Raw genomic sequence first — 11029 nt, forward strand, 5'->3', positions numbered from 1 at the left:
TCCTCTCCCGCTACGGCGGGGCTAGGCATATGTGGACTCAGTATCGATCAAGTCCCTTCTCCCCAGCAGCTGGGCAGATCTTCCCCTCGGGGGTCGGTCCAGTCCTCTGGTGGCACGGCGGGCTCTGCCGGCCGGTACAACTGGGTGTAGCGACGCTGGGCTCCTCGAGCACAATGAAGGTCCTCCCTCTGGAGATGATCCTCACTATTGCTTCTCACGATGCAGAGGCTTTCAGGATGGTGCAGGTGTGATAGAAGCTAACAACAATAAGCTCAATGGCAAAGGCTGTTGCTCGGGAGTTGCTCTCTTGAGCAAGCACAGAGACAAAGTGAATGAGGGGGCAACTTGTTTACCCACTGGGGTGATACTTACAGATTCCTCGAGGCTGGATTTGACCAATGGGCACTCTCATAAACAACTGGCTTCAGCCTATAGAAAGCCTGAAGCTAGGATTATGCCATACTTGGTGTCAGCACGAGCGCTGCATGCGCTGGGTGCCTGCTGGCCTGGCTAATGCCTTGGCTTTTGTCTTCTTCCTGAAGGAGACGGAACTTGTCCACATGCTGGGACAAGATTCGATATCTGGGCATGCTGTGCCTTCACCACAGGGACCTGGGAAGGAGCAACCTCCTGCGCCAGTACAGCTCAGGGGCTGACCTGCTGCAAAGCAGCTCTGCGGAGAAAGGCCTTGGAGTGCTGGTGGACAGTAAGTTCTCCATGGGACAGCAATGTGCCCCAGTGGTCTATGGAAGGTCTTCTCCCCCTCTGCCCTGCCCTGGTGAGACCACCCCTGCAATATTGTGTCCAGATTTGGGCTGCCCAGTTCAAGAGAGACTGAGACCTGCTGGAGAGAGTTCAACAGAGGCTACAAGGATGATTGGGAGACTTGAACATCTCTGCTATGAGGAAAGGCTGAGACCCTGGGGCTGCTTTTTCTCAGGAGAAGGCTGAGAGGGAATCTGATCAATGTCTGTAAATAGCTGAGGGGGAGGGGGTGTGTCAGGATGAAGGTGCCAGGCTCTGTTTGGTGGTGTCCTGTGACAGGACATGGAACAAAGAGTGTAAGCTGGAAAACAGAAGGTTCCACCTCAACATGAGGAGAAACTTCTTTACTGTGAGGGTGCTGGAGCCTTGGAGCAGGCTGCCCAGAGAGGTTGTGGAGTCTTCTTCTCTGGAGACTTTCAAGCCCCACCTGGCTGTGTTCCTATGTGACCTGCCCTGGGTGACCCTGCTCTGGCCTGCATTAGGAACAGTGTGGCCACCAGGAGCAGGGAGGTCATTGTGCCCTGGACTCTGTTTTGGTTAGGCCACACCTTGAGTCCTGTGTCCAGTTCTGGGCTCCTCAGTTTAAGAAGGACATTGAGAGACTTGAAGGTGTCCAGAGAAGGGCAACAAGGCTGGGGAGAAGCCTTGAGCACAGCCCTGTGAGGAGAGGCTGAAGGAGCTGGGGTTGTTTAGCCTGGAGAGGAGGAGGCTCAGGGGAGACCTCATTGCCCTCTACAACTACCTGAAAGGTGGTTGTAGCTGGAAAGGGGTTGGTCTCTCCTCTCTAGCAACCAGCACCGGAACAAGAGGACACAGTCTCAAGCTGTGCCTGGGGAGGTTTAGGCTGGAGGTGAGGAGAAAGTTCTTCACCGAGAGTCATTGGTCATTGGGATGTGCTGCCCAGGGAGGTGGTGGAGTCCCCATCCCTGGAGGTGTTCAAGAGGGGATTGGATGTGGCACTTGGTGCCATGGTCTAGTCATGAGGTCTGTGCTGACAGGTTGGACTCGATGATCCTCAAGGTCTCTTCCAACCTTGGTGATACTGTGATACTCTGCTCTGGCAGGGGGGGTTGGTTTGCATGATCTCCAGAGGTCCCTTCCAACCCCTCCCATGCTGTGATCATGCAGTGCTACTAGAATGTGAGCACAGGGACAAAGTGTCTCTGTTTCATCAGGGCCAGAAAGTGTGACTTGAGCAGCTTCACTCACTCAGCAGAGCACACAGCTTTCTAACTAAGTCTGGAGGAGTCATCCTGAGGGGAAGATGAATGGAAGTGGTGCAGCAAGAGGTTAACCCACAGTTAATTAGCAGCTGGTAAGAAAGCCAATTACTTGTAACCCTCAGAAAAGCATTTGAGGTCATGAAACAGCACTGCTTAGCACCTGAAGGAAAGAGAGGGAAGGTGAAGGTGCAGGTGCAGGACCTGTGTTCTGTGTGGGAGAGCTGACAGAATGGAGAAGAAAAAGGGAGGTTCTGTCTGCAGAGGTAGAAAATGAATCAGGGTAATAAGTACTACAGGTTCTGCTATGAAAGGTCTGGAGGTGCTGGAAGGTGTCCAGAGAAAGACAACAAGGATCAGCAGAGGGTGGAGAGAGTTGGGGTTGTGCAGGCTGGAGAGGAGAAGGCTCTGAGGAGACCTTCTGGTGGCCTTCCAGGATCTGCAGGGGGCTGCAAGAGAGCTGGGGAGGGACTTTGGAGGGTGTCAGGGAGTGATAGGACTGGGGGGGATGGAGCAAAAGTAGAAGTGGGGAGATTGAGCTTGGATGTGAGGAAGAAGTTGTTGCCCAGGAGGGTGGTGAGAGCCTGGCACAGGCTGCCCAGGGAGGTGGTGGAAGCCTCCTGCCTGGAGGTGTTTGCAGGCAGGCTGGAGGTGGCTGTGAGCAACCTGCTGTGGTGTGAGGTGTCCCTGCCCATGGCAGGGGGTTGGAACTGGCTGAGCCTTGAGGCCCCTTCCAGCCCTGGCAGTTCTGTGCTTCTATGAAATGGGAGCTGATGACTGGAAGGGATCTGGTGGCGCAATAAAATGAAGAAAACAAGTGGCAAGCAGCCATGGGAAGAGTAGGCTGGCTCAAGGATGCTCCTGTGTGTGACTGAAGGTGGGAAATGAGATCCTGCTAACCCTGCTCTGGAGGAGCAAACCTCCTCCGGGGAGCTGCAGGGGCTGCAGGGTTGTTCTGCAAGGTGGTGCAGACACAGCTGGAGCTGTCTGGTCAAAGCAGTAAGCTCTCACAGAGGCAAGCAGCAAGCACTGATTTGTCTGTGTGTGCAAAGTTTATTCATCAGATCATTTCAGCTGTGCTGGGGCCTCTCATCTTCTGCTTCAGCCTGCCTGACTTTCCCCTTTTCTTATTCTTTTTTGGATACAATCCTGAAAATGTTTCCTTAGTTGTAATAAGGCAGGAGGAGAAGAAGCTCCTCTGGCTGCCCCCAAAGAACTGCAGACCTCCCTAAGAGCCATCAGCTGGCAGCTGCATCACGCAGCCAGCCACGTCTGAGCAGGGGCTGCCGTCGCTGGCTTGGTGGCCATCTCAGGAGCATGCACACAGCAGCTCCCAGGCACCACAGCCACCTGCAGCCCTACCACCTCCCCATCCTCTCCCAGCCAGCACGGGCAAAGCTATGCCCACCCCATGTCCAGCCCAATGCAATGTACCTGGTGCCACGGGAGGAGCCTCGCCTGTGCTGATGGGATCAACACAAGCAGCCCTGAGCCCCCGGGGACTGCAGGCTTTGTGAGGCCAGGCACACGGCAGGGGGAAGCAAGCTAAGGAGCCAAGGGGCTGCCATTTCCCGCACCAGCAGCCTGGCTTCAGTTTCTTGGCAACACATCACTTGTAGAATGCAATCCTGCCCTCGGCTGCCAGCCTCTGGATGATTCTGAACTCGGCGTCGGCGTCGTGGACCCTGGTCCTGCGGAAGCCTCCAGCCCAGAGGTTTCTCTCCCAGTAGTGGTGCCAGTTCCCTTCGCCGTCCGCGCCGAAGCCGAACACAGAGACCTGCGCACAGCCCGACAGGAGCTGGCCCTGCGCCCGGCCCCGGCGCCCGCAGCGGCCGGTGCCAAGCCCTGCGGCCACAGCCAAGCCCTGCGGCCAGAGCCAAGCCCTGCGCCCAGCCCCGGCGCCCGCAGCGGCCGGTGCCAAGCCCTGCGGCCACAGCCAAGCCCTGAGGCCACAGCCAAGCCTTGCGGCCGGTGTCAAGCCCTGCGGCCAGGCTCACCTGCTGGCAGGTGTGCAGGGCGAAGAGCAGCGCCGTGAAGCCGGTGGAGGGGTAGCGCCCGCGGCGCTGCGTCCAGCTGTCGTGGATGTACTTGAGGAAGGCTGGGCTCAGGATCAGCACCTGAGCGGGGAGCGCAGGAGCCGTCAGGACAGCCGGCCCCCGGCCACCAGCGCGGCCACCAGCGCCGCCACCTGCCCTCCTGTTCGCCATCTCTGTGCCCACATCCCCCTGAAAAACCAGCCCAGAAAAGCCCCTGAGGAGCTGGAGCCTGCTGAGCCCTTACCTTGTTCCTGTCGGCTTTGATGAACTGCTTCACTCTGGTGTATGTGCTGCAAGAGCCAGAGGACAGCAGTGAGCGTGGGGCACCCCCACTGCTGGGGCCCCTCCTTTGGAAGCAGCCAGCCTGCAGGGAAGCCCCTGCTCTGGCTCTGGGAGGGGACACACACAGCCCGTGGCCTCACACTGGGCACAGCCACCATGCCCCCTGTGGAAGCTGAGGGACTGCCCAAGCCCTGAGGGGATGTGTCAGCACCCACTCCCACCGACGGTGCTGCAGAGGGCAGCCAAGACCCTCACTGGGAAGGTCTCATCCCACAGGGACAGTGGTGCCAGGGCCACAGCGAGCCATCAGGGCCCCCAGGACCACCCCACAGCTTCCCTAGGGTCTCCAGCAGCAGAGGTGCTGGCATAGCCAACTCACTGTGTGAGCTGTCCCGTGGAAAAGGCACTGGCCACCCACTGCAGGTCCAGTGGCTTGAAGGGGACGAGAACAAGGTGGACACCAGGCGGGACGTCCACTGCGCTCTCCGGGTACATGAAGCGGTGAGTGGTTCTCATGCCAACATCCAGCTCAAAGCCAGCAGTCTGTGCTCTGTTCATCCTAGGGCACAGTGGGAAGGCACATCCTGAAATGAAGCTTCATGCCGTGCCAGCTGCAGGCTGCCAGCCTCACCAGGCAGGGGCACCAGGTCACCCAGCCAGCAGCAGAGAGGGGATGTGAGTGGCACGGAGCCCCACAGAGGGTGCCCCGGGGTTGGGGGTGGCTGCAGGGTGCAGGGCCAGCAGCTATTAACCCCACCACAGCAGGGCTTATGTCCGTGGTGTCCAGGAGCTGGAGCATTCCAGGGCCACAGGGAGACAGAGAGGGGGCCAAGGCCCTTCAGGTCACCTACCTCAGCACACAGTCATGAGCATCAATCTGCAGCCCATGGCCAGAGCCTCTGAGCTGCCCTGAGTTTCCCACAACTGCACAAGTCCTGCAGCAGGACAGGTCCCACACACCACTGCCTGGGGGCTGGAGGACACTGAAGAGCTGCTGAATTATGTCCTGGAGCTGGATGCCACTTGGGGAACCCTGCAGGGTCTGAGGGAGCAAAGATAGTGACAGGTAGCATCAGCTCACCACCAGTACTGCCAAAGAGGACAGAATCCCACTCCTCCCAGCAGAACCCAGGGAAAGGCACCAAAAAAACTGATGGGCTATTGGGACAAAGGTGCAGGACAGCCTGGGGGCTGACAGCAAGGGGGCAGTGATCCCCCATCCCCTGTGCTGGGCACTGGCGAGGCCACACCTTGAGTACTGTGCCCAGTTTGGGCACCTCAGTCCAAGAGAGATGTGGAGGTGCTGGAGCTAGGGCAGAGCAGGGCAAGGAAGCTGGGAAGGGCCTGGAGAAGCAATCTGGTGAAGAGCAACTGAAGGAGCTGGGGATGGTTAGTGTGAAGAGAAGAGGCTGAGGGGAGACCTCCTGGCTCTCTCCAGCTGCCTGCAAGGAGTCTGTGGAGAGGCTGCTGCTGGTCTCTGCTCACAGGGAATTAGTGACAGGACAAGAGGCAATGGCCTCAAGCTGCAGCAGGGGACATTAGGGAAAGTTCTTTCCCATCAGGAGTGGTCAGAGACTGGCACACGATGTTTGAAGGGCGTTTGAATGTGGTTTGGATGTGGTGCTTGGGGCTATGGTTCAGGGGTGAGCCTTGCAGAGCAGGGTCAGTGCTTGGCCTTGGGGGTCCTGAGGCTCTTTTCCAACCTGAATGATGCTATGGTTCTGCCTGTCCTGACCTCGGCCCTTCCCCACCACAAGTAGATTAGGGAAGCCTGGGCAGAGCTGCGAGCTGCCACCCCGGTCCTCACTCACCAGCCACCACTGCAGCACGTCTGAGGAGAGCTGGGGGGCAGTGCCGGTCAGCAGAGGCCCCACGGCCGCCTTGTAGCGAGCGCTGAACCACGCCGAGCCGTTGGTCCTGGCGCCGCAGGGGTCGCGGGGGAAGGAAGGAGCCCTAGGGAGGGGCCCGAGGCTGTCCGGGGGAGCTCGGAAACATTGCCACAGGGCTAGCGCCAGGCACAGCGCCAGCGCCATCTGCATCAGCCTCTGGCACGGCATCGCTCATGCCTCTGCAGGGAGATGTCACAGGGACCAGGAGCAACGGCACCACAGGGATGCTTCCCAGCCCCTGCACCCCTTGGCTGCTCACCGAGCTTGCAGGGAGCTGAAACAGCCTGGCACAGGCTTCATTGCCACACCATTCACTGGCATTATTGCTGTGCCCTGGCACTGCTGCAGCTGCACAGGCTCAGGCAGGGCTGGCTGGCAGCACTCCCTGTGCCAGCAGCTCTGCTTTGCCTGCCACACTTTGGGGGTTTGCAAACCGACCTGCAGCGACCAAGCAACATCAACCAAGCTCCCCTGCTGCCTGCTGTCCATGCCCACCGGTACTGAGGAGCAGCTACTGGGCACAGGAGCCCCCTCAGCCTTGCTACCCATGCAGTGAGCAGCCAGTGAGGCACTCCCCACAGCAGCCCAGGGGTTTGCAGCTGCCAACTGTGTCATGGCCAGCAGGGAATAGCAGGAGGTGCTACTGCCTGCATGCAAGAACCTCTCTCTCTTCACTCCCCCTATTTAGGTGGCATTTCTGTGTGCCAGGCAGAAGCACTCCAGTAAATCTGAAGTCAGAGGGCAAAGGGGTTTCCCATTCTCAGGGAGCTCACAAAGTGCTCAGCCTCTCAAGACCTGCCCCCCTCCCCAGCCCAAGGCAAGGGTGAGGAGCTGGGGTGCAGGGAAAACCTCCCTCTCAAGGTCAGAAGTGACTGCAGCAGGTTTGAGGTGAGAGGGGTGGTCCCTTCTGTACAGGGAATGCCAAAGGAGAGGAACCCCTTCTTGTCCTCACAGGAGCACCCTGTGCTTTCCCCAGTACCCTGGGTGCTGATGTGGGGCCACAGGTCAGTACTGGTTTTGTTTCTTCACATTAACCACTGCCTGCTGCTCCTGCAGCACAGCTGCAGCTGCACTCAGATCCGTCCTGCAGGACATGCACCTGACAGCAAAGCTGCTGCTCCTGTGGGTCCAAGCAACGAGCAGAGACAGGAGATGGGCAGGGAGCAGAAGGGTTGGACACCCCCAGCTGGCAGCAGTGGGTTTCACCCCCCTGCAAGGCTGCTCTCTCACCCAGCTCTGCAGTCCTCTGGAAGGGAAGCACAAGCAAGGCACCAGCAGCGCAGCGGAAGCACAGCTCTGGGTGCTCCCAAACAGGATGCAGCCACAAAACCTCTTGCAGGCTTGGGGGGTTGATCCTGAAGCTCCCTCCCAACGCTCTGCCTTCTGGCAGTCTCTTGCCCTGGTTCAGCAGCCACGAGTATTTGCCACGATGGAGGCAAAGAGCAGCTATCAGCCGGGCTAGGAGGCAGCAGTCCCCTGGGCTGGTCCCGGTGCTCGTGGAGCCTCGGTGGATATTAAGATGCAGCCCATGGAGGAAGATGAGTTGGGTGGTGCCTGCATGGCCAGCATCAGCATCTCTCAGCCCAGAAGCAGGGAACTTAGGCAGCACAGTGACTACTTCCTGAAGCTCTTTGCAGCCCCCTGTCACTGGGGAGGGCAGGGCTCTGGACAGGCAAGGTTGGGTGGCCTCTGCCTGTTCCTGATCCACGGACATGACCTCTCCACTGCACCCACACCCTACAACCCCTTGGCCCCACACCCCAGATACCCTCACCTTGGGGTTCCCCAGCCCAGTACCAGCAGCCACAAGCCACATGTGCAGCCATGCAGCTGCTGCATCTGGCTGCAGACTGTCCCCATCCCCACCTGGCCCCAAGGGACACTGCCAGGAGCAGCCTGTGGGTCCCAGCAGGTTGTCCCTGGAGCCCCTCACCTCCTCAGAGAAAGTTCTGGTGAGCAGAGCCAGGCAAAGGTGACCCTCCTGGGCTGTGTGGCCTCCCCAGTGCTTGCTGAAAGCTGCAGGAACTGCCACGGGAAGAGGAAGTGCTGCAGCGTGATGTGAGGGGGAGCAGAGCCTTGTGGCACAGTGAGGTCAGTGCTGCCACCCCTCCTCTGGTGGTGGCCTCCACCCTCATGTGCCACCACACAGCCCAGCACCACAGTGGCCACTGGTCCCACTGGAACCAGTTGCCCTGGCCATGATCCCAGGGCTAAAGCAGAAAATTCATCATGGAAATGTTCCCCTGAGGGTAGGAGAAGCTGCCTGGAGTGGAACTGCCCTTCTGCCCTGAAAGGTCCTCCTGGGATGGCTCAGCTTCTGTTGACACTCACACCAGCAACATGCAGGTCTCAGCAGCCTCATGCACACAGCACCTCCCCAGAGGGTTTCTGTAGCTCACCTGGATGGCATTCTGGCTCAGAGAGGACAGAGGAAAGCTATGAAATGTGCCTTGGCAACTGGAAAATCCCAGCCAGTGGAGAGCAGCCATGCCCAGGGAGAGGTCAGCCCTCTGAAGAGCCCACCAAAGCTGGTGAGGAACCCAGTGGACATGTGTAGAGCTGTGGCTTATGGCTTCCTGGAACAGAATCAGTCATCCCCTTCTCACAGTTAGAAACTCCACCAGCCAAAGGTGATCTCTCCCCACAGCTTTGCCAAGTCCAGATCTGAGCAGAGCCCTGGGGTGTGCAACAATTGCTCCTGCAGAGCTGCTTCTCCTTTTGTCCCAAGACATCTCATGCTGCTGCTGCTGCTTGCTCACTGCAAGCATTCTGAGCCTCTGCTTCTACTCTAGAGGACACCCAGTAGCTTCCTGCCCGCAGCTCTGAGTGCTAGGGCTGCCTTCTCTTCCTGCACCTGCAGCAGGAGCCCACACTGCAGTCTGACAGTGAGAAAAGAGCTGCCCCTGATTTTTCAGCCTACAGTGAGACTTGAAAGCCCTGAGGAAAGCCACTCAGAAGTTTACAAGGAAACCTCAGTTCCCACTTGTGCTTTGGAAGGCCTTGAGCTCATGGCTGTAACTTCTGGCCCCTGCAGGCACAGCATGAGGAGCAGTGTGGGGCTGCAGGCAGCAAAACCTCCCTCTGCCACACTCTTCCTCAGCCTCCTGGAGCCTGCCTGCTGCTGCTGGCTCACAGAAAGCTCTGTTTTCATCAGGAAGCTTTGTTCCCTCCCCATCACCCTCCCCAGGGACTCCTACAGACAGGCTGGAGAGGTCATGGCAAAGGCTTTTGCCCTGTGGGGCCATGGGATGCTTGGCCATACCTGCAGAGGTGCCAGCACAGGCTTCTTTGTATCCACATTCTCCATGCATGAGTGGAGCAAGGGAGATATGTCTGTGTCCTTCCCAGCCTCTGGGAGCCTGCAGCCCTGAGCAGCAGGGCTCTTTTTGGCATGCTTCCTTCTCAGCATACTTGGAAGTGATTGAATCTTCCCCAAAGATCCTGGCAGAAAGCAGCAGCCCCAGTGCTCCTCAGGACTCTCTCTATCCATTCTCTGCCCAGCCTGTGTTTGTGAGGAGATTGCCCTGACCCAGGTGCAGGACCTTGCACTTGGCTTTGTTGAACTTCATGAGGCCACCACCATTGGCCACCTCTCAAGTCAAGGTCCCTCTGGATGGATCCCTTCCCTCCAGTGTGTTGACCACACCACACAGCTTGGTGATGTTGGCAAACCTGCTGAGGGTGCCTGTGGTGAAGGCACATTATGCCCAGATATCGAATCTTGTCCCAGCATGTGGGCAAGTTCCCCCTCCCTCCAGGAGGGAGACAGAGCCAAGGCATTAGCCAGGCCAGCACGCACCCAGCGCATGCAGCGCTCGTGCTGACACCAAGTATGGCATAATTCTAGCTTCACGCTTTCTATAGGCTGAAGCCAGTTGCTTATGAGAGTGCCCATTGGTCAAGCCCAGCCTCGAGGAATCTATAAGTATCACCCCAGTTGGTGAACACGTTGCCCCCTCATTCACTTTGTCTCTGTGCTTGCTCGAGAGAGTAACTCTCGAGCTGCAGCCTTTGCCATTGAGCTTATTGTTGTTAGCTTCTGTTACACATGCACGCATACTGGAAGCCTCTGCATAGTGAAGAAGCCCAGAGGGAGGACCTTCACTGAGCCTGAGGAGCTCAGCGTTGCTGCAGCCAGCCGTGCCGACCGGGAGAGCCCATTGTGCCACCGGAGGACTGGACTGACCCCCGAGGGTAAGATCTGCCCAGTTGCCGGGGAGAAGGGACTTGATCCAAACCGAGTCCGCGTATGTCTAGCCCCGCCGTAGCGGGAGAGACGCCGCCGAGTGCCGCTCTGAGCCCTGTGAACCTCAGGGCAAACCAAAGCATTGTTCGTGCGTATACTGCACTGAACCCGGGACCACTACGAGAGTCCCGTCGCTCCTTTAAGCTCGGTAAAGAGAATCCGCCGCCTAACGCAGCCGCATTCTCCCCCTGAGGCTGTTTGCATCAGCCCCGAGAACCGCCGTGGTTGGGCCGACCCCCGTAGCTTCGCCTGCTTCCGTCGTTCGAGCCCACCTACCGGCCACCGTCGTCCCGCCCTGCCGTGCGAGCCGACTTCTGAGGGCCGACCCCACGGACCGACCCCGACCAGGACCGATCCCTGTTGTCTGAAGGGGATTGAATATCGTCCACGTGCTTTCCACCCACTAGCACTCAGTTCAAAGTACCCGCGTCTAGCAGAGTAAGCGCTGACGCATAGAAAGATTGTAATAGTGCTGTGTATAGCCAGAAGCCGCCCGCGTCCCGCCGAGTCTCCATCTAGTGGCCAAGCGGCAGAACTGCACCCTTCCTCATATAAATATGGAAAGGGTTTATAGATAGTTCAATTACGTCA

The 11029-nt window shown here is 58.4% G+C and overlaps 1 protein-coding gene across 1 annotated transcript; it reads right to left on the minus strand.

The window, feature by feature from the left end:
- Positions 1-3027: 3027 nt before the first annotated feature.
- On the minus strand, positions 3028-8190 carry LOC137456079 (CMP-N-acetylneuraminate-beta-galactosamide-alpha-2,3-sialyltransferase 2-like). Its single transcript, XM_068167379.1, has 7 exons — positions 8126-8190; positions 6115-6371; positions 5155-5345; positions 4683-4862; positions 4266-4311; positions 3983-4102; positions 3028-3762 (listed from the first exon to the last, which is right to left on the minus strand). Exons 2-7 carry the CDS (start codon positions 6358-6360, stop codon positions 3595-3597), a joined length of 951 nt encoding a protein of 316 aa, XP_068023480.1. The 5' UTR covers positions 6361-6371; positions 8126-8190; the 3' UTR covers positions 3028-3594.
- Positions 8191-11029: the final 2839 nt, after the last annotated feature.

This window comes from Melanerpes formicivorus, unplaced genomic scaffold (assembly GCF_026170545.1).
Source record: "Melanerpes formicivorus ecotype bairdi unplaced genomic scaffold, bMelFor1.0.p_v2 SCAF_116, whole genome shotgun sequence".
Lineage (NCBI taxonomy): Eukaryota > Metazoa > Chordata > Aves > Piciformes > Picidae > Melanerpes > Melanerpes formicivorus.

What these genes read in the sequence shown, in the direction of transcription:
- LOC137456079 (XM_068167379.1), bottom strand. Translation starts at nt 6,360, where the DNA reads ATGCCGTGCCAGAGGCTGATGCAGATGGCGCTGGCGCTGTGCCTGGCG. An exon ending in GCTCATGACTGTGTGCTGAG is followed by an intron (nt 4,863 to 5,154) that starts GTAGGTGACCTG and finishes ACTGTGCCCTAG; the next exon opens with GATGAACAGAGCACAGACTG. An exon ending in TCCACGGGACAGCTCACACA is followed by an intron (nt 4,312 to 4,682) that starts GTGAGTTGGCTA and finishes TGGCTCTTGCAG; the next exon opens with CACATACACCAGAGTGAAGC.